The 22,590-nt window shown below is 44.9% G+C and overlaps 1 protein-coding gene across 1 annotated transcript in view; it reads left to right on the top strand.

Annotated features, from left to right (window-relative positions):
- The window catches only part of TRIM66 (tripartite motif containing 66), a 55,214-nt gene that overhangs the window by 15,429 nt on the left and 17,195 nt on the right, over positions 1-22,590 (top strand). Inside the window, exons 2-10 of the mRNA XM_045557461.1 lie at positions 1,319-1,422; positions 2,906-3,053; positions 3,915-4,047; positions 4,375-4,491; positions 5,760-5,874; positions 6,461-6,607; positions 8,821-8,938; positions 10,338-11,242; positions 12,634-12,795. Coding sequence (XP_045413417.1) covers positions 1,414-1,422; positions 2,906-3,053; positions 3,915-4,047; positions 4,375-4,491; positions 5,760-5,874; positions 6,461-6,607; positions 8,821-8,938; positions 10,338-11,242; positions 12,634-12,795 — 1,854 coding nt within the window. The 5' untranslated portion in view covers positions 1,319-1,413. The remainder of the gene's footprint in view (positions 1-1,318; positions 1,423-2,905; positions 3,054-3,914; positions 4,048-4,374; positions 4,492-5,759; positions 5,875-6,460; positions 6,608-8,820; positions 8,939-10,337; positions 11,243-12,633; positions 12,796-22,590) is intronic.

Genomic DNA, 22,590 nt, shown 5'->3' with positions numbered 1-22,590 from the left:
CCTACCTGCCCGACATCGATGATTGTTACTACTATATGTGCACATAAGTGTTGCTCAATTAATACCAATTTGATGGTGAGTACATGTGGTGCTTGTTTTTCTGTTCTTGTGATACTTCATAGAATGGGTTCCAGCTCTAGCCAAGATAATAAAAGAGGTGCTAGATCACCATTATTTTTTGTGGCTGAGTGGTACTCCATGGTATGCATATACCACATTTAACTAATCCACTCATGTATTGATGGGCACTTGGGTTGTTTACACCTCTTTGCAATTGTGAATTGTGATGCTATAAACATTTGAGTGCAGATGTCTTTTTTATAGAATGTCTTTTTTTCCTTTGGGTATATGCCAAGTAATGGGATTGCTGGATCAAATGGTATTTCTACTTGTAGCTCTTTGAGGTATCTCCACATTACATGAGATAAAGCAGAGAAACTGTGGTGGTACTGCTGCATTCATTGCCATAGCCAATCCCTTCCCAGGTCATCCTCATCCCTGGACACAGGGGTCTTGCTCTGCTCAAGGGGCTCACTTCCTTGTTCCCAGCGGGATGACTGCTCTTGGGGTGGGCCTGGAGAGTCACTGTAGTCTCCAAGATGACAGTCTCATGTAGCTTATATAGTTCGGAAGCCCACTATGCTGAGGAATGTGTTAGAGAATGTTGCATTTCTCTGGAGAGAGAGAATAGGTCAAGCTGTTCATAGGTGAAACATACGTATATGTGGTGCACCCAACAGGAACTAGGTGGAGATAGCCCAGTAGTAGACCTCTGAGCCCCGGGGGCAGACCGATCAGTATTGGCTGTAACAAGAGGAAAATACCTCCTAGATGAGCAGGCATGGAACCTTGCTTTTCTAGGAGGCTCTAGCTTTGAGATTTTATTAATCCTGCCACATGGTAACCTTAATGACTGGAGCTATGTCCTGGCTAAACTGACTCTGTGGCTCTTCGCCAGTGATGGGAGCTGGGCTCTTGGATATGGAATGAGGAATGGGAGCAGCAGGAAGGCCCCTAATTTTCAGAACCAGAGCAGGGTTGGGCCTTTAGTGGCATGACTTATGGGGATGGGAAGAAAATGGGACCAGATAAATACAAGGTTTGAGGAAACCAGATGGTTTGTAGGGTAGGCCACTAATGGGTTATGTTCAGGGTACTTACATGGTAAATGCAGGCTATGGCATCACACATAGCTCATTTTGGCACAAGTGGGTATTGTCACGTATTTTAGTGTATTGGAAAGCTTTGTGTCTAGGCCTCATGTATATCTGCCATGTTGCTCTGACTCTGCTGTCTTTCTTTCCCTCCCCCTCCCCAGAGCTCATCTCCTGTCCTGGGTGTAAGCGAGTGTATCTTACCAGGAATGTAACTGAACATTTTTTTCTGCATTGTGTTCCTGCTGCGCAACCCAAGATGGCCAGGGTAAGTCAGGACAAGGAAAGAAGCAGTTGATCCTTTTCAGAAATCTGTGAGTCCTGTGTCCATAAGTCTGTCGATTCATTCATCACTCCATCTGACTTGTTATTCCTTTATCAATTTGCCCAATCATCGACCATCCATCCATCCTTCTATCTAGAAGAAAAGAAAAATGTTTTAGTTGGGAAAAGCAAAGAGGGGGTTTTCTATTAAGTGAAAATTACAGATTTTTTTTTTTTTAGTGTTAATGCTTTGAGCAGAAGGTGAATGCTATCTTAAAGTACATTAAGAATCGCTTAATATATCTGGGTATTTTTCTCTCTCTTACAGCTTTTACTGAAAAATATTAGCACTGGGCTTTTATTTCCTTTTCTGTACCACTGAGTTGAAATTAATACACCAGCCTGGATTAAATGGGCTCATTAATCTTGCCTGTATTTAACAACTATGACCTTTTTCCTGAATTTCTTAAATTTTACATCATTTACTGACTGATACCCCTTCTGTTCCTTTCTCCACTAGAGTAACCTTGCTACTACATTTTATTCACTCACTAATTTACTTTCCTTATTCTTGTATCTAATTCTTATTGAATGTCTGACATGTGCCAGGCCCTTTGCTGTGTGCTAGGGAGATAGATTCATGTACTCTACCTTCAAGGAGTTCATAGTTTAACTAGGAAAACTTCCAGAATCCACATTAGTTTGGTGGCCTGTATGATCCAGGCACACACAGGCCAAGTTTTCCCAAATCTCCTCTTCTCTTGATATTTTATATCATCCCTAGCAAGATATTTGCTGACTAGATAAATGAACATTTGGACTAGGAGATGCCTAGGTACTCTCAGACCAGACAAACCCCAGGTGTGGAAACACAGCTCTGAAAGTTGGTCTGTACTTGCTCTTTCTTGACTGTATTTGATCATCTTTTGTGTACTCCCACATTTGGGGCTTTCTCCTCTCTGAAGACACGTTGATTTTCTGCTTTTGCCTGTGCTTTCTCTTTATTATGACAGTTTCCTCCCTTGTCTGCCTGGTGAACGTACTTGTCATTCAGTTTCCAACTCAAATGTTAAACCTTTTTGTGTAAACTTTCCTGGCCACTCCTAAACTGAGTTCCTGGAAACCTTCCTATTCTTTCTTAGTAGTAGATGCATCCTTTTATCACAGCATTACCCATCTAATAGGTACCTTCCTGTCCCGACTGTGCATATCTTGAGGTCAGGTCCTTGGCTTATTCATCTGGGTGTCCTCAGCCTCAGCACAAGACTAGTGTGAACAGCCCCTGAAGCAGCCCCTGTTCCTTTAACCACAAAGGGTACTTTCCTTCACAAGCCCCCACATGTCACCAGGCAGCTCTCCAGAATAGATTACACTCCAAAATAGTGGAGGAACGGCCATACAGGACTGCAGTCTTTAGAGCATTTGCCACTTGTAAGGCAGGTCCAGATGAAAATATTGTCAGTAACTCCAGAACTCTCTGCTTCCAGAACTGCTCCGAGTGCAAGGAGAAAAGGGCAGCACACATCCTCTGCACCTACTGCAATCGCTGGCTGTGCAGCTCTTGCACAGAGGAGCACCGGCATGGCCCTGCCCCTGGTGGCCCGCTCTTTCCCCGGGCCCAAAAGGGATCTCCAGGTACCAATCACCCCTCTCCCCACCCACTCCCTTGCCACAAAACAGTACTGAACCCTAAAATCCCTGGAGAAGTAGCTCTTTGACCTTGTTTCCTTGCTGGGGGAGAAGGTAGGAGTAGTCTCAGAGCCTTTACTAAAGGAAGAAAGTCTCCTTCAGAGTCAAAGGGGTGACTCACTCTAGTCTCTCCCTGTTGGAGGTGGGTATGGGTGAGTGTGGGTGAGATGGTGTAGGGAGGAATAGTCTTGAATTATCATGGAAGTTAGCTGAGTTCCCTATATTTCACCTATATTTGGAACAATCACACCTCACTTCTACTTAGTTACATGATTAACTTGATAGTCTGGATCAGAGGTTATCCGTTTGTTCATCCCACATCATTTGTTTTAAATGCAGTCTTCTTGAAAGTCTTTTCCCAAGGCCCTTGAATTGTGGGAGGGGTTTTACATTTGTCAAACCGGCGGGAACCAGAGTTCATGATCCATGTGATCTACCCTAAAGCCTAGCAAGGCTGGGTAGCTTGTTTCAGCCCTGTAGTAATAGAACCCTGATTAATGAAGGGGTTAAGGTTAATTTTGGAGGATTCGTTATTCTGCAAGAGATCCGTGTTCAGCAACAGCAAGTATCTTCCTCAGCCTCTGGCAGGTGGTGGGATGCTGGGGCTTGATGGTGTGCTCTTTCTAGACAGCTGGGCAAATCCAGACAGGCTAAGCCTGAATTCCTCCTTGTGGCCTTGTTTGCACCATCCTCCCCTAAGCTCTGTATCTCTCTGGTGTCCATTAAAGGCCAAGGGCTGCTCAGAAAAACTTAACCTAGAGGTCTACCTGAGCAAGAGAAGCCCACTTTCTCCATCTTCTCTGGCAGGAGTGAATGGTGGTTCTGGGGACTTCACCTTGTACTGTCCTCTACACACACAGGAAGTACTCAAGCTATTCTGCGAGACCTGTGACGTGCTCACATGCCATAGCTGCCTAATGGTGGAACACAAAGAACACAGGTGGGGCTGGTGGGCTGCCTGAAGTGGACTTGGGAGGGCTCTGGACTCCTTACTTGTGAGGGCTCTGGGCTCCCAGTGCATCAAAATCCTCTCCCTGCCCAAGCCAACCTGCAGCCCCTGGGCTGAAGTTTTTCCCTGCTGTTGCTGGGGGGCTTCTTTGGAAAAGGCCTAATGGGCCAAGAACCTGCAGTGCCTTGGACTTTTCTAGATGTAATCACAGCCTTCATGGGCCTGGCTGAGACAATGCACTGTGGGGACTGCTGCTTGGCAGGCATATTCAGAATAGAACTCGGCCCTCCTCAGCTTTTTCTCTGCCTCATCCCCTAGGTGCAGACATGTTGAAGAAGTTTTGCAAAACCAGAGGATGCTTCTGGAAAATGTGACAACACAGGTGGCACATAAGAAATCCAGTCTACAGACATCTGCAAAGCAAATTGAGGACAGGTAGCACAGGCTAGAGCCTTGCCAGTGCTGGAAATGCTCTGTTCTCTCCCATCCTGGGTTCCAATATGAGGCTGTCAGATGTAGTGCCTATGAAGAAGACATGTGACTGAGCAGATTTGGGCATATGTCCTGGCATTAGAGGTCTCAGGGACAGTGAGGGGTCTTTGGGTCATCACCTTTGGGACTGAGGCCAAGCTAGGTCAGGATGATCAGAGTGAGTCTGGGCCAAAGTATGAACTTATGAGCTAGCTAGAAGTAGGTGCTTGAGAATAAGGGTACAGAGTAGATACTGGGGAAGAGAGTCTTGTTTATTATGAGGGTGTAACAAGTCAGTGGCAACCTGCCTTTTATTACCCTTTTCCTAGTGTTTTCTATGCAAACCTATAAATGATATGAAATCGTTGGTATTTTACATAGGAAGAGGAATTAGTAGGTATTGAGAGCTCATCATGTGTCAGGCACTGGATTGGGCATCATACATGCATTATTTTGTTCAATTCTTATGATTCTTTCAGCCAGGGATTATCTCCATTTTACTGATGAGGAGATTGAGGTTCAGAGAGGTTAGGTGACTTATATGAGGTTACACAGCTAGTCAGTGACTGAGCTGGGTTTGGAAGCTAGGCCTGTAGTGACTTCAAAGCCCATGCTCTTTTTTAAAAAAACAACTTCACTGAGTTATAATTTACATACCATAAAATCACCCTTTTAAAATGTATAATTCAGTGGCTTTTAGTATTTTCACAGAATTGTACAACCATAATAATCACTATCTACTTTTAGAACATGTTCATCACCCCAAAAAGAAACCCCATACACAACAGTATTAGTCACTGCTCCTTCCCCTTGATACTCCCCACTCCTCAGAAACCACTAGTCTGTTTTCTGTCTCTGCCCATCCTTTTAATCTCAGTGTGTCATTTATTGGAGTGTCCTCCTTTTTAAGACAGCAAATTATGTGAAATCATACTCATACTCTTTCTCTTGGTCCTACCTCTAGTGCTGTGCCAACTGGTGAGCTGCTAGGTTTACCTAGAGAAAATCAAGTTGAACTTTGGGCCGTTGGCCAGCTTAAATCAAGTGGGATGGGTTGTACAAAGGGCAGGGTGCTAGAGGAAGGTTCTCTTTTCTTTATATTTGGTGTCGGCTAGGCCCTGATATACTAATAGGTAGCCTCCAAGTTTGGCCTCTTATGTTTGCTATCTCTCAGTCCTTATAGGCCATGAGGAAAGGGCTTACCATGTTTTTTTGTCCCATTATGTTTACAGGATTTTTGAAGTGAAGCATCAGCATAGGAAGGTGGAAAACCAGATCAAAATGGCCAAGATGGTTCTGATGAATGAGCTGAACAAACAGGCCAATGGGCTCATAGAAGAGTTGGAGGTATATGTGGACAGATGGATCAGATGAATGGGTTCTGTTCTCTCACTGGATCAGAAGCCAGGCACATATCAAACAGTCCCAGGGCCCAGAGCAGTCTGGGTTAGAATTCAGATACATAGTTCCCATGGCTCTCTGCTGCTCCCCATATCTTAAAATACCCAACCTAATTTTGGGAGGGTGGCTCATTAAGGGCTGGAAAATCAGTTGAAATTCTCATCAATGCTATGGCTCTTAAGCAGTTACCATCCTTGACTGTGCAGGGTAATAGTCTAGGAAGAGAGAGTCACAAAACAACCCACCTTCACCAGCAAGTTATGCCCAAGAGATGTCAACATTCATTCATTTCCTCATTCATGTATCACCCATTCCATGTTGCACTATAAAATCTCCCACTGTCTCTCCTTCCACTCCTCCATCCATCGGTAGCCCATGGCAGCGCTCTGTCCTGCTGTCCTCCTCTCGGGTGTAGTCTCATCTGATTCCATCAGTGTTCACACTGACATAAACAGGCCACCAGGTTTCCCAAGCAGGCAGACTGCAGTCCAAGAACAGAATCAGGGACTCTGTCTTCTCTCTTTATACCCAGGGCATTACTAATGAGAGAAAACGGAAGCTGGAACAGCAGTTACAGAGCATCATGGTTCTCAACCGTCAATTTGAGCATGTGCAGAATTTCATCAGTTGGGCTGTCTGCAGCAAAACCAGTGTCCCTTTTCTTTTCAGCAAAGAGCTGGTAAGAGCAACCACCAATTCCTCAGCCCGTCCTTGAAGCTAATCAGAGTACCACCACCTTTGTCACAGGGGCAGGGAGGCTATCCTTGGAAGTGCTTTTTTTTTTTTTTTTTTTTTTTAGGATGGAAGGAAGAGTAAGATAGCAGCTCGGTCCATCTTTCAAATTCAATCACTGCTTTTGGGTTAGTAAATAAATACCATCTTTTACCAGACCCCACAGTACAAAAGACCCAGGTAACTCAGCTGGGAAAGTCTGCAGTTCTTTGTCTTAGGTCATGGATTCAGATATTATCCTGGACGCGAACAGTGTGCTGTTCATCCCATAGAAAGTTACTGGAGTCTAAATGGGAAGCTAAGAGAAAGGAGGAGTCGAAGATGATGTTGAAGTGTTAGGCTTAGGAAGATGGTGATGCCCAGGAAAAGGAGCAAGAATTTTGAGAGAAGTTGATGGGGTTTGTATTTGGATACAGTGAAAGCTGTTTTGATATATGGGTCTGGAAGTCAGAAGAAAAATCAAGGTTGGAGATAGAGATATAGGAGTCACTGGAATATCAGCAGTGTCACCTTGGAAGAGTGTGTGGAGGAAGAAGAGGAGAGTAAATCTGGAACCCAGGGAATACCATGATTTTCAGCATAGACAGAGGAGGAGAATGAGTGAAGGAGAGGGAGAGAAGCAGTGGTCTGAGGTTGAAGGAGAAGTAGAATGTGGTACACAGAAACTAACAGAGCTTCAAATTTTAAGTGGTCATTGTCAATGCTACATAGGTGAAAGAGGATGGCTAGTGAAGAGAAGCCTTGAGATCTGGGAATCAGGTGAACTTTTGAAAGAAGTTCCAGCAAAGTAGAAAGGTCAAAAGCCAGATTAAGGAGACTGAGGATGGGAGGTGAGGAGGTAGAAACAGAAGTGAAAAGAAGGGAAATAAGAAAGTAACTTGAGAAGGAGCAGAATTGGGGAAATTTTTTTTTTTTAAGTTTTGAAAACATTTGCACACATTTCTATGGGAGAAGAGGTTGAAGATAAAGAGGAGGGATGTGTGTTGGAATTTAGCGCACTGACAAGGCAGGAACAGGTAGGATCTAGAGTGAACTGGTTGACTTTAAACACAAGGATGCTCCCTTCCTCTGAGATGGGAGAACAGGACAGGGGCAGTATAATGTAATTAAATTTGAAGGTAGGAGGGATACAAGTTTGGGGCAGTTTATCCTTTATGATCTCTTTTTTTCTCTGTGAAGTAGGGAGTGATTATAAGAGGGTTAAGTACTGGTAAGTGGCATCAAAGTGAAGATGTTAAATAGTCATTGAGAACAGTAGAAGAGGGAGGTGACAAGAAAAGAAGTGACAAGAAAAAGGGCTGAGAGGTGCTGCTGAAAGTAATGATTACCGAAGCAGCTCCAAAAACATGGCTTTGGGATGGCTGGATTGACTTAAGGTTAGGAATTGGTGGTGGGGAGGGAATTAGGACACTAGTGATACTGTTACTGAAAACGATGGGAAGCTGGGAGATCCTGTGGACTGAAAGAGCAGGGCTTGGAGAGTTCATTGAGGTTGAAGAACGTGCTCTGAAAGAGCAAGAGCTCATTATGATCAGCGCGTAGGTTGTTGGAGTTTAAGGGTCTCATAGATAGAATGGGTCAAGGTATGGTGACCAAACTGAAAGTAGAGGTGAAGGTGATTGACATTAAAGAGATCAGGGAAGTAAGAGGCTAAGATGTTGGCTGGGACATTAGTTCACTAGAGGATGGCAGGGTAAGTTGGACCCTTGACAAAGTTCTAGATAAAAGGAAGTGATGGGGAATAGATGAAAGAGATGAGAGAGGAAGAATGCAATTGAGTAGAATGGAAGGGTGTTTTACATGCAGATGGAAGGACAACAGTGGGAGCTCAGAGAATGTCTGCTCCCTGTCGGCTTTTAAATTGAGGTGATGGTAGAATGGATGGAACTGCCAGGTAATAATGTTGTGAGGGAGAATTAAAATCACTTGAGGCCTGGAAGAGATAACAATGGAAGTGTTCCAGAAGCCTTGATAAGAGGAAGCAGATCAACTGGGTGGATGGGAAGGTACTAAGGTGCAAGGGAATGAGACTATGGGGGGATGACCAGAGGCTAAAGAGCCATGACTTTGAGCCTTTCAACCTGTCTAAAGAGTGAGGGCGAGGAAGTTGTCACTCGGGCACAAGATGCCCAAACAAATTACCTTTGATGCTGTTGTCAGATTGTGTTTCAGATGCAGCGATTGCTGGAGACAAGTTGTAACACAGATCCTGGCTCCCCTTGGAGTATCAGATTCACCTGGGAGCCTAACTTCTGGACCAAGCAGCTGGCTTCCCTTGGTGAGCCAGGGCCCACCTTGTGGGCTTCGACCTAATTGCTAGGAATGAATATAGCCCATGTGCTTAGCTTACTGGGTAGGGCAGCATTTGCTCAAGAGAAAGTACTTCCTGAGACTGCTAGTGGTCATGGAGTCATTCAGCAGACCTTTTTTGGGGGGGCTAGGGAGGATGGGGAAGTTAAATAACAATGGCAACATAGGACTTTGTGTTAGGGCCAGTTGAAATCTGAGTTTAACCATTCTGCACAAATGTCCCTGCTACCTTGGTTTCATTGCTGGAGAGGAGATAAGACAGTGGCCCTGCTCTCCAGAATGCTGGCACTGCAGGCAAATGTGTGTCTCTGTAGGTACCCAGGGTATGCGTGTATGGGCACAAGCTGGGGTATGTCAGCAACAGTGAGACTGTGTGTGTGTGTATTTATGTATACGTAGATTATATACACATCCTTGAGAATTGAGATGTAAGCAGATAATTCATGACCTTATGCATTTTTCGTCCCTGCTGCAATTTGCTGGCATTCAGTCTTTAGGCAGACTGCGGACAACTTGAAGTTGTGACTGTGTTGACAGCCTAGTGAGTTTGTTAAATTAATGGCCAACTGCTGTCCTTCTTTGGGCTGTTAATCTTGTTGAAAGTTTTCAACTTTCAGTTAATCTTGGAAAAATTATCAGTGATATTTAGGTTTATTTTTTGCTTCCCCCTCCCCTTTCATTTAATTCAGCAGACGTTTGGTGGCTACCTGCTCTGGGTTAGGCCCCGTGCTGGGCACTAAAGGACCAAAGGTGAATAAAACACACTCCTTGCCTTTGAGGAGCTCAGTCTTCCTCTAAGTATGCCTCATCAAAACAATGAGATGAAGGGGCCATTAGGCTGAGTTAGCAGTAGATCTACTTATGCACAAGGGGCCCAGAGACCTCAGAGGACAGTGCTGGTGCCTGGCGCTGGCCTGGTATTAGGGCTCCCCACTCTCTTCCATCCTGTTTGCTCAACACACAATTCCACACACCTGTATCTGGAGACTTGCTCAGGGATGACTTTCTACTGTTTGCTGCTTTCTAGTGCGCTACCTCCCCAATGTTGATTCTTTTTGTCAGAGTCTGATTGGGCTTTTCTGTTAAAAAAGGAGTGGGTGCTATTTGAGGGAGTCCATGTTCCCCCTAGTGGGACAGAAACAGAGTCAAGGCTGAGCATCTGGTAAAAGCTAGGCTAATTTCTCAAATATCCCAGGCCCCCAAAGCAGGTCCATACAGGTGCTATTACTGGAAGCATCCTAGACTAAGTCTTGGAGGTTAGGGGTTGAATTTCTTAATGCCTGTGTCCTTTGGTCGCAGGAACAGGAAGTAGCAAGGGGGGAGCAACTACAGATTGCTTTTTGAAAAACTCTGTTCTGAATTTCCAGGCTGCATAACTACCGAAGGTGGACAACTGTCCCGGGCAGATACTCCTGCTTATGGAGTCTTACAGGGGCCATCATCTTTTTATCAAAGCCACCAGTCCCCAGTGGCTCAGCAAGAGGCTCTTAGCCACCCCTCACACAAGTTCCAGTCTCCGGCACTGTGCTCCTCATCTGTGTGCTGCTCCCACTGCTCCCCAGTGTCACCTTCCCTCAAGGCCCAGGTCCCCCCACCCAGCATACACCCAGCCCACAGCTTTAGGCAGCCCTCTGAGATGGTGCCCCAACAGCCGGGATCACTGCAGTGCTCCACCCTGCTGCCCAGGGAGAAAGAGTTGGCCTGCAGTCCTCATCCACCGAAGCTGCTGCAGCCCTGGCTGGAAACGCCGCCGCCTGTGCAGCAGGAGAGCACATCCCAGCGGCTGGGGCAGCAGCTGACTTCCCAGCCTGTATGCATCGTCCCCCCACAGGATGTTCAGCAGGGATCCCACACCCAGCCCACCTTACCGACACCCTCTATCCAAGTCCAGTTCGGCCACCAGCAGAAGCTGAAGCTCAGTCACTTTCAGCAGCAGCCTCAACAGCAGCTGCCACCTCCACCACCTCCACCACCTCCTCCCCCACAGCAGCCATCCCCACCTCTACCTCCATCCCAGCATCCGGCTTCCAGTCAGCATGAGAGCTCTTCTGCGCCCGCCTGTTCCCAGAACGTGGACATAATGTACCATAAGTTTGAGCTGGAGGAAATGCAGAAGGACTTGGAGCTTCTCCTTCAGGCTCAACAGCCCAGCCTGCAACTGAGTCAGACGAAATCTCCTCAGCATCTTCAGCAAACCATTGTGGGGCAGATCAACTACATTGTGAGGCAGCCAGCACCTGTCCAGTCCCAGAGCCAGGAGGAGACCCTGCAGGTAGGCCTGAGAATGGCTTGGGGACATATTCTACCCATCGTAGGATTGCTCAGGAAACAGAGCCTCTGCAGTCACAAGGTGGCACAGGAATACAGTCTCTTCATCTTAGGGTGGCTTAGCTTAGCCCCCACATTTCAAAACTACCCTGGGCTTAACCTCCCATCTCAGGAAAGCTCCAGAGAACACAATACCTTGTCCTAGAAAAGATCTAGGCTCTGTACTCTCCAGAGTAGGCTGGCTTAGCCCTCCCTTCCTGGATGATACTGGGGATCTTGTCCATAGATGGTACTTTCTAGCTATGCTGGACTCCTGCCAGTGCTGGGGCAGAGGGGAAGCTATCTCTTATCTTTGTAACCTCTCCAACTCCCTTACTGGATACTTATGAATCCCAGACATGGGGAAGGGCAGAGCTTAAGGAGTGGTGAGGAGGGTATGCATTAGATACTACAGGGCAGCACTTTTATCACACTGCACAGATATAGACTTAAACTTTATTTTACATCTACTAAGCTAGGTGTGTTCTGAATGCGCTATATCATCATCCCACCAGCAATGTTGTTTGGTAGGCGTTACCATCTATATTTTGTAGGTACAGGAGTGGGGGTTAGAGAGGGCAAGCAGTTTGCCTACAGATCATACAACATTGAGAGGTAGAGCTAAGAATTGGATCCAGGCAGGCTGACTTTTGTGTAATGACACAGAAGAGGTCTTGTTCTCTCCTTAGGGGTATATTGAATGCTGCTCGTTTTCTTAGCTAAAAGATAGTCGAAGAGTGGCAGTTTGTACCTCTGGGATGTTTGCTGCATTCCACATCTTCATTCTTAGCTCCTGGTTTTCTTTTTTCCAGAACCTCCTGTTTTAGCCTCTTCTCCCTATCCTTTCTCACTTTTTCCATAATGCCATCTCCTTTAAATCTCTAATCACATTTATATCTTCAAAGCAGCTCTGTAAACTTCTATTATAAAATATAAGGCTTCACATTTGTACTTCAGCACTGACAATTTCAGATCATGCTTCAAATGTCTTCCCCTGAGGTTCAGTTCCTTTGAGGATGTATAGAATATTCTCTGTGATCGCAGAGAAGGGTTTAAGGGTCTAGGGTTCATAGAGGACCACAAGCTAAATGTAAGTCAAAACTGTGTTACGATTGTTAAAACGAATAAGACACAATTAGCTCAGGATTCTCAGTTTGGGTTCTATCCTGACTGTTATGTTAGGATGTAGTCTTAGGAAGAGTTTAAATAAAAATATTTTTTTTTGTAAAATTTTTAAGCAATTCACACTGTGTAGGTGGTGACAGTGGGCAGGGTGGGCACCAGCTCTTGGCTGCCACTGTTGCTGCTGCTACTACTCTCTGCAAAAGAAAATCAAGTTCTTACTTTCTTCTCCAGGCTACAGATGAGCCCCCGGCATCTGAAGGCCCAAAACCAGCTCTCCCTCTTGACAAGAATACTGCTGCTGCCTTGCCCCAGGCATCTGGGGAAGAATCCCCTCTCAGCGTCCCCCCAGTGGACAGCACCATCCAGCACTCCTCTCCGAATGTGGTGAGAAAGGTACTAACAGAGCCTGTTTTCCCTGACCACATGGGACCCACTGCCAGCCAAGACCCCAGCCACCTGGATGAGAGTGATAGGGTGGGGGGAGGTGTGTCCCTGTTCCATCCTTGGATGCTACACAGCCCTGACTCATGCCTCCTGTCCTAATGGGTTGGCAACGTAGATCCTCTTCAATCCCCATGCCCATTCCCATGTACACAATTAAAATGAGGCCCACTGGGCTTCCCTTGAAAGGGGAAGAAAGCCAATTTAATGAACACTTTCTCTGTTCTTGGAACTGGGTGTGTGCTTCACAAGCATTATCTCACTTAACCCTCCCAACAATTGTGTGAGGTGGGCATCCCTTTTGTATAGGTAAGGAAACTGAAGTCCAGAGCCCTATAGCTAGTAGAAGAGAGAGCTAAGAGATCTGTTAAGAGTCCAAAGCTTGAACTTCTTCCTCTACAATGAATACGGGGAACATATTTTAGGTGGCCCCCACAACCCAAAGTTGGTTGGCCTTAGAATTTGAATCAATGGAATTTGTTGGGTGAATGGTCATTAGGGATGTTCTACAGAGGTAGCTGAGCGTCTGGGGACTGAGATCTCTTAAAGATGAGCTATTAGAGGCCTTCCTCTGTACCCACCTACCAGCTTGCTGAAAGTACTTGTTTACCCTGCAAATAACCCAGAACTCCACAAATCCTCAGCTGTCTAGTCTTCCGCCCTTCTAGCCAGAGCCTCAGTACTGTGCCATGCCCTCCACCCACCCCTTCCTGTGTCCCTTGGCCTTGTTCTACTTACTCTATTGCCTTCTCTGGCCTGGTGCCCTCAGCCCTGCTGGTGCCTGCACCCAGGCCTGGACTGGAAGGTCTGTCAGATATTCTGTTCCCTCCCAGCCTGTACCCTCAGCCCTACAACATCCCTCTGGCCCTGCAGCCCCAGCTGTGGTAGTTGCTCAGTGTACTTAAACCTCACCAAGTTCCCCCAGCAGTACCATTGCCATGTATATCTTAGATCAGTCAGTCTCACTGATACTTGAGAAGAATTTAGAAAAGGAAGGGGTGGCAAAAATGAAATGTTAACTTGGAAATTCCTGGTGACCCTTGAAGCTTTTTTTCTGTGCCTGGCCTGTCCTACCCTGTTAAAAATGGTTAGGCCTAGAGGCCCTAGAGGTACTGTAAAGGGCCTTTTGAGGCTCTTAGATGTTTTGCTTTTTGTATTTGTGCCAGCCACCTGTCTGTCCATCAATTTATTTATTCATTCAATATTAAATATATATATATATATACATATCTATCTATATATATATATTAATCTCTTCCTATGTGCCATATATTCTGCTAGGTGCCAGGCACACATTGGTGGATAAGCTCCCACACTGGAGCTCACAGTCTGGTAGAAGAGAGAGTAACAAGCGACAACAATAAATTGGGATGAAGTCTGTGATAGTCATTGGAGGGTACCCCAATGTCAGTGTTTTAGGGGACATGATTTTAAGCTGAGATTTGAAGGAGGGGAAATTGGGCTATTGAAGACTGGGAAGCAGGAGAATAAATAGTCAGAGGGGATGGCAACTAGAAAGGTCCAGAAGTGAGAGAAATCCTGGGACACTTAGGGGGCATCAGATAATTTGACTTGATAGGGACACGAGATCCTGGAAGTGATTGAAACCAGAGAGGTTGGAAGGCCTTTCAAATTATGCTCTGGAGCTGGAGGAATGAACGAAGGATTTCCACCAAGGAGGGACATGGTTTGATTAATTTGAATAGTCACTTTAATTGTTGTAAGGGATGCCAGGACAGTACAGAGGAAAAACAGGAGGTTGAATGAAATTAATAATGATGGGGATAAAGAGGAAGCAAGGATTTCAAGAGATACCAGATCGCAGGAGTTTTGGCCTCAGTGCCTGATTGATGATAGGAGGTGAGGCAGAGAAAGTCCTTTTGCTTAACACCCAGGTTTGTGTTGGCCCACTGGGATGGGAACATGGGAAAAAGAACATATCTAGGGGGAGGAGGAAGTTAAGTTTTAAGTTATTGATGTTTTCCTGTGGAAGATACATCAGAAGATGACTGGAAGGCAGCTAGCTCTAGATGTCAGTTGATCAGAAGGAACAAATGAGTTGCCAGTGCTCAAGTGTCAGTGGAAGCCATGCAGAAAACGCTGTTGCTCGTTTGATGAGGCTCTGTTCTGTTCCTGTGTACAGTACAGAGGAAAGGAGGTGAGCCACACGTGAGCACGGAGTCTGTGCCCCCTGTGCGAGTGGCCCACGGGGCTCTCTGAGCAGCAAGAGGATGCAGCCTTCTGTGTGGCTGCAGGTTGGCAGTGGGGTTGGCAAAGGTCCTAGGAACTCTAACTTGTCATTTTGAGCTGCTCCTGGCCCTTATTAACTGGGACTCATGCTGAGATTTGGAGGGGCAGATGGCCTGGCATTGATCACGTGTTTTGTAGGCTTCTTCATGGCTTGGGCTCCCATTAAAAGGATCCTCAAGGTTGTCATCCTGGCTCAGAGGAACCTTTGGGTTGACAGAGATAGGTCAACCCTGATAGAGAGAGGCACTAGTTATACACAGAACCACGGCAGTGAGAAAAAGGGCTTTCTTTTTGAGGGAATTTGTTGCCTTGGAGCTGTGGTTGGGCAGGGTGAGTGTGTGCAGCCTGAGGATACCAAAAAACATTTTGAGCATCTTACCATTGAATGATAATATTTTGTATGGTATTTTTCTACTTTTTTTCAAAGGATTTTACATGGATTGTTCCATTTTATCTCTTTGTTTATCCTAGCAATACTATGAGGAAGCCACTTTCTTATTCCCCTTTGAAAGATGTGGAAACTGAGACACAGAGAGGTTAAGTGACCATGGGCAATATTAGGACCAGAACACAGGTCCTTGGCTCAACCCTGTGTTCATTGACTAGGTTAAATTGCCTCTCTTTCTGCACTGCAATGGGAGAAATAGAACTCCATTTGGCCTCTCACCTGCTGGATTTTCCTGACGTAGCTTGAGGCCTTGCTGGAGAGAGGTCCTAGAACCCAGCCCAGTTTGGTCTGGGTTACCTTTATCTGGTAAATGTGTTTTGACTTCCAGCCCACTCAGCCTGTGATGGCCTGTGAGTGCCAGGAAAGTCAAAAGTCTATCTGAGGGTCACAGACCAGAGGACCCTGTGGCTCCAGGTAACTTTCTGTGTGTTCCACACTGACTCTAGATCACCACAAGGAGGAGTTGTGGTAAAGCAGAGCATCTGTGCACGCACATCTTGGAGTTGGTGCTAAATGAGCTGATGGTGAAAATGTGTTGCTGCTGAAAATGAGATGTAAAAGTTTTAGAACTGATTTTCTAGTGGCCTGAGCTCTCAGGAGCAGTTTATCCCATCACCTTCCATGCATCCAGCAGGACATTTTTGAATGAATTTTGACATTTGTCTGCCACTAGCTGTTGACTAAGCTTCCTAACTTGATTCAGCCACTTTGAAGAATGACTGTGGTTACAACTCTGCGACAACCACCCTTATGTCCCAAGTGAAACTGGAAGACATTTTATGGTTTCATTTCATACTTCTGAACTAGTCAACTGCTGAAAAATATTTTCCTCAAAGCTCTCATGGAGTCAAAGATACAGGCATGACAGAAAGCCCTGTTGAAGTCCCAGTTCACCTACAAGAGGGAGCTCTCTTCTGCTGCTCAGAATGCAGCCCCAGGTCTTCAAGAGAGGACTTTGAGGCCACCAGGATGCTGCTCATGGCTTAAGAGGAGTCTGGGATGTATTTCTGGTAAACGATACAGAGCCGTAGGCATTCCTGTGATACAGATTATTAAGAGTGATGCAGACGAGTAAATGACTCACATGGATAGCATTTATACCATTATCAAAGTACTTTGATGCCCAAACTCTTAATTTGAGTCATACAACAACTCAGTGAGATTAACATTAACCTGTGCAGGAGGAAATTAAAGCTTAGAGGTGGGAAATGACTTGCTTAAACTCATACTCTAAACCCTGGCATATGTGAGGAAGTATCCTGCCTTACCAGTCTCCAGATCCACTGCTGTGGACTAGATCATGGGTGCTCAACCTCAGCAACGATCTTTTCCTCATAGCCTGGCTCTGGCCCTGGCCTTGATAGCATTATAGCAGTTTTGTTCAGAATGTTCCCAGGGCCTGGGGAGGCTTTCTTTCTTTCTTTTTTTTTTTTGACAGGGCCTAGAGTGCAGTGGCGTCATCATAGCTCGCTGCAGCCTCAAACTGATGGACTCAAGCAATCCTCCTGCCTCAGCCTCCCAAGTAGCTGGGACTACATGTGCACACCACCATGCCCAGCTATTGTTTTATTTTTTGTAGAGATGGGTATTGCTATGTTGCTCAGGCTGGTCTTGAACTCCTGACCTCAAACTATCTTCCCATCTCTGCCTCCCAGAGTGCTAGGATTATAGGTGTGAGCCATGGTGCCTGGCCTGGTGAGGCTTTCTGAGGGCACAGCCTGTGTCCTGGTTAGCATCTCCAGAATGATGCACTCTTGTTCTACTCAGCAATCAATACTCCCAGGTCTGGCTATCTGAATTTAGCACCCTCTATGAAGCCTGTCTCCTTAGTTCTATACTGATTTCATTCACATACCAAACCAGTGATCTTTGTCTGGGTCTCTTGGCCCATGAGAAAACAGATCCTTGCTCCTAGAACTTAAGTTTCCTGCACTAGCCTGGGCAAAATGCCTCTGACCTAATTCTCCTGAGTTTCCAAGGCTTAGGTTTTGAGGGTTCCACTCATCTGGCTTTTGTTTTGGACTTGCTGGAATCCCCATATTCCTTTCCTCTTCCTTCCACTTCAGACTCTGGGATCCTCTTTGGTTTTCTGACTTCCCTGGATTATCAGGACAGTGGGTACTTTTCATTTCTTCCCTGTTCACCACACATGAACCTTTTTCCATTTGACTTTGGTAAGTTAGCATATGTCAGCATAGTGACATCCATGGGAATAGCCTTAATATTAGTACAAGACCTTTTCATGGAGATGGAGGAGCACTCACTGTCAACAAGAGCAGCAACTATTAAAAATCCCAGCTACTTCAGAGGCTGAGGTGGGAGGATCGCTTGAGCCCAGGAGTTTGAGACCAGCCTGGGCAATATAGTAAGACCCCATCTCAAAAAAAAAAAAAAAAAAAAAAAGAATCAATCAACATGTGAAACCACTTACTGGAAAAGCTAGTCTCTTCCTCAGCCATCTGATTCTGTTATTTCAAGATCTACTACTGTTAATCCAGCCTACTTAACCTTGAAGCTGTTGAAGCACTCAAATATTTCAAGGATTTAATTCACAAATCTATTTACCTCTCTCCTTGTCTCCTTATCTGTTTCCTCAGCCAGAGTGAAGGCCTTCGGTATGTTTCTAAGACACAACTCCCAAGTTTTTGGTCCATTTTCCTACTGCACATTTACACGGTGGTCAGTCTTTGATGATTTTAACCACTGGAACAAAAACCTGAAACCAGAAGTGAGCCCAGGCAAAGCTTTGAAGCAGCAACAAAAAACAGGCATCACAAAACCCATGTATTATATTCTGTACGTGGTCATAAACCCACACAGTTATCTAGTCGATGTCCTTGATCTAGCAAGCTTAGGTATATGGTTTTCTTTAGAAATTTTTAGTTTTCCTATATTATAGCAGTTAGCAGATTAGAAATAGGGAGTCAGGGCCAGGCATGGCAGCTGACCCCTGTAATACTAGCACTTTGGGAGGCTAAGGTGGGAGGATCACATGAGGCCAGGAGTTCAAGACCAGCCTGAGCAACATGGTGAAACCCCATCTCTACAAAAAAAAAAAAAAAAAAAAAGAAGAAGAAGAAGAAAGAAACAGGGAGTCAGGACTTCTATAATGGCAGCTAACAACAAGGGAGAAGACAAGAAACATCACCTGGAAAAGTGCCACAGTAGGCCATTCACTGAAAGGACAAGCTAAGTCCTATGTTCTTAGAAGTTCCCGAAAGCATCACTGAACTACTTAGCGGTTCACCAAAGTTCCTTGACATAGCTAAGAAATTATCTCATTAGGCTCCTTGTACTCTGCTTAGTAAGACAGAGTGGTGTGTAAAGTGTTTTAGAAATACTCCCATGCAAAATAATGTTTTTAAGGCAATTGCGTTTTGTTATTGAAAGAGGTATGTTTCAGAAATGTGGAAAATTAATTTATGTGGAATACCATCCTATCTGCACTAATTTACCTCCAGCAATATTATCTTGCTGTAAGAACTTGAAATTTATATTAAACTCAGGGCATGTGTACTAAGTGTCTGTTTATTGACTTCTCAATCACTTCTGAGTAGGGCGTTCACTTTCTAGCTAATGGCATGGAATCAAGAGCAGCCAGCAGATTTTCAAAGATAGGCCCAGATTTCTAGTCTTGGCCTATATGAACTTGGGAAATCTGTGGAATCACTCTGTGTCTCAATTTCCCTTCCTGTTAAAATGAAAGAACAATGTTTTCTCTGAATTTTGACAACACTATGTGGCGATCATTAGAATAACAATGTAAACACATTGAACTCCAGAAAGGGATCTGGCAGTGAGGGTGGGGAGAAGGAGGCAGCACGTAACAGAACATACTTCAAGTAGAACTGTGGTCCTCAGCCCTCGGGGGGTTCCTGGCTTGTTAGGAAACGGGCTGCACATCATTCCTGAGCTCTGCACCCCCGCACACCTTCCCCCAACCCCCGGTCAATGGAAAAATTGTCTTCCATGAAACTGGTCCTTGGTGCCAAAAAGGTTGGGGACCGCTGAAGTAGAAGGTTAGATGGGTGGGTGCATAGTTGCATAGGTGACTAACAGAAGAGGGTGAAAATCAGGGAGGTCATTGGTCAGGCAAGTTGCTGAGTCAGGTGGTAAAGACAGGTAGGTTAAATAGGTTATAGATGGGGTAATTTCAGACAACTCAGGCAGGTGGCAGACAGAGATAAGGAGACAGATAAAGAGATAAGAGACGAGAAGGGAAGGGACAGGGATGGGAACATACAGTTTGGGAGAAGAAGAGAAAATGAGGGTCAAGTGAGGAGATGCTAGTTAAGGGAGGTAAGAGGAGGCTTTTTGGGCTCTGGGTTGTCTCCCTTCATTCCCCAAAGATGACTTGAGCTGATTATCAGAGTGAATGTTTTTGGCATTTTGACTCTTCCTCACAGAACTAGAAAATAGGTTTTATTTGCTTGCAAACCTCAAAATACACACTTTCCCTCATGAAATCTGAAGGTTTTGCATGTGAAGATGAAGTCAAGGCATCAGTGACATAGTTGCTAGCATGGAAGTGTCAGTGATAACCCTATACAGACTCTACATTTTCACCTTCTTTCATTTGACCTCTGAAGAATCCTGGGTGCTAGAGGGAATGTGGTATCATCTCCATTGACAGATGAGCTCCTTGTGTCTGTAAGGCACTAAGTGTCAGACAATGTGGCCACATTCCCAAGCTCTTCTCCAATCCTAGCCTGCTTTCCAGAAGCCCTTTCCTCCCTTCCAGGCCCTAGAGACTCAGCCTGCTTTCCTTGCCCTGGAAGTTGGCCCTTCCCTTGCCCCCACTCATCTGGTAGCACTAGCAACAGAGTAGGATGCAGGCTTTCAACTCTCCTTTCTTCTTGTACATGAAATAAGTACCTTTTGTTTTAGTATTTTGTAACTCTTCACTCCATAGAGCCAGATGAAGTCTCAAAAATAACTAACACACAGCATATATGGGTTCTAGAAATGTCACTGTTTTTTTTGTTTGTTTGTTTGTTTGTTTTTGAGACTGAGTCTCACTCTGTTCCCCGGGCTAGAGTGCCCTGGTGTCAGCCTAGCTGACAGCAACCTCAAACTCTTGGGCTCAAGCGATCCTACTGCCTCAGTCTCCCGAGTAGCTGGGACTACAGGCATGTGCCACCATGCCCGGATAATTTTTTTGTATATATTTTAGTTGTTTGGGTAATTTCTTTCTATTTTTAGTAGAGACGGGGTCTTGCTCAGGCTGGTCTTGACCTCCTGACCTTGAGCGATCCACCCGCCTCGGCCTCCCAGAGTGCTAGGATTACAGGCGTGAGCCACCTCGCCCAGCCCATCACTGTGTTTATATAGCCTATAGAAAGAGAGTTGGAGCTGTCTTTCTCGTAGCACTTTCTTTGAGTTCCTTCTCTGATGGAAGCTTCCCAGATTCTTGTTAACATTACCAGAGCTTCACCCCACCTGATAGCACTGGCCTCCATGAGATTGGCTGTAGATGAGCAGATGAAAGAAATCAGTCTAATCTGCAGTATCTTGGGATGCATTACTGACCTCATACTGTCTTCTGGGTGTCTGGGAGCAGGTCCAGTAGGCTTACCTCAAAATAAACTGCAACAGAGTTTTCACAAAGATTCTTCCAAGGCTCAGTCTGCATGTCTTCCTCTCCCCAGTCCTTATATTAACTCACATCTCATGATAGGCAATAAGTAATCAAGATAGGAGAGTTAATATCCTACGAATGTGATCGCAACCCCTAATTTGGGAAGTTTTGTCCTTGAAGATTTTATCTTGTGCATGTCTTGTGACATACAGCACCTGACCGTTATTACTTAGATGGTCCCAGATGGATTTTGGTGCTCTTAATTCTTGGCTTCAAGGAGCTCACTGACAGCCATCTATGTATTCTCAATGTCCAGCATGGGTAGATGAAATGAATGCCAGAACTGCATTAAATGTATATGTCAGATAGGGAAAAGATGAACGAATCCAGTGCAAAGGATTAGCCAGTCATATATTGCAAGTGGGAATACACTAATGATTGGATATTCTTGTCCATAGATAAGGCGATATAGACTATTAGAAAGCTATGGTAGTGCATAACCAGGACAACAAAGGGACACCAGGAGATGCCAGCCTGGGCATGTTGGAGACAGCCACTGGTTTCTGGCCTTGGTCCCTTAAGCTGGGCTCCATTCCTAGTTTACCCAATTTGGTTTGAGCATTCCTGCCACCTCTTCTTCTCTTCAATCTTTCTTTTCTTGGAACGTAGACTATAGAGCAAATCGAAGCTTTTTAATTGAAGACTACAGAACTACCTAGGAAAATATGAAAAGCAAACTTTTCTTTGGACAGATAAACAAAAGGTATTTAACTCACCTACTTTTCAAGTAGAGAATTAAGAACGAAAAATACAAGCTTTACCAAAGCAGTAAAACAATAAAAGAAAGGGGTAGGGAGAGAAAAGAAAGAGATGATAAAAAAGAAAAACAGGAGAGGAAGACAGAGAAGATAGAGAAAGAAAAGGAGAGCAGGTGAGGGAAGGATAAAGATATTGAAGAACAGAGACTGGGAGGGATAGTGAAGGGGAGTAAGCCCAGAAAGGAGTAGAAGTAGAGGAGTCAAAATTAAGATTGTGGCTTTGGTACCAAAGATCTGGGTTCTAAATCTACAAAAAACCTGTGTCAAATATACTTAGTGATGAAATATTGAAAGAATTCTCTGAGATCCAGAATGAGACTATGATGGTGGCTACCATTATTACTTCTATTTAACTTCGTACTGGAGGTTTTAACTAGTGGAGTAAGGCAAGAAAAACAAATATAAAGAAAAAAAGAAGGAAAACTTAATATGCATAGATGACACGATTTATGTGCACAGAAAATCCAAAAGAAAATCCCAAAGTGACTTTAGCAAGGTCTCTGGGTACAAGGTCAATATTCAGAAATCAATAGTATTTCTATATATAAGCACCAATACAGAGAAATGGAAATTTACAAAGTTATGTTTTACAATAACATAAAAAAACTTAAGATGCCTTTCTGAGCCTCATTTTTCTAACATGTAAAATTGGG

This window comes from Lemur catta, chromosome 7 (genome assembly GCF_020740605.2).
Source record: "Lemur catta isolate mLemCat1 chromosome 7, mLemCat1.pri, whole genome shotgun sequence".
In the NCBI taxonomy this organism is placed as follows: domain Eukaryota; kingdom Metazoa; phylum Chordata; class Mammalia; order Primates; family Lemuridae; genus Lemur; species Lemur catta.
Note: the sequence above shows the minus strand (reverse complement) of the source record. Positions and strands in the feature narration are given on the sequence as shown.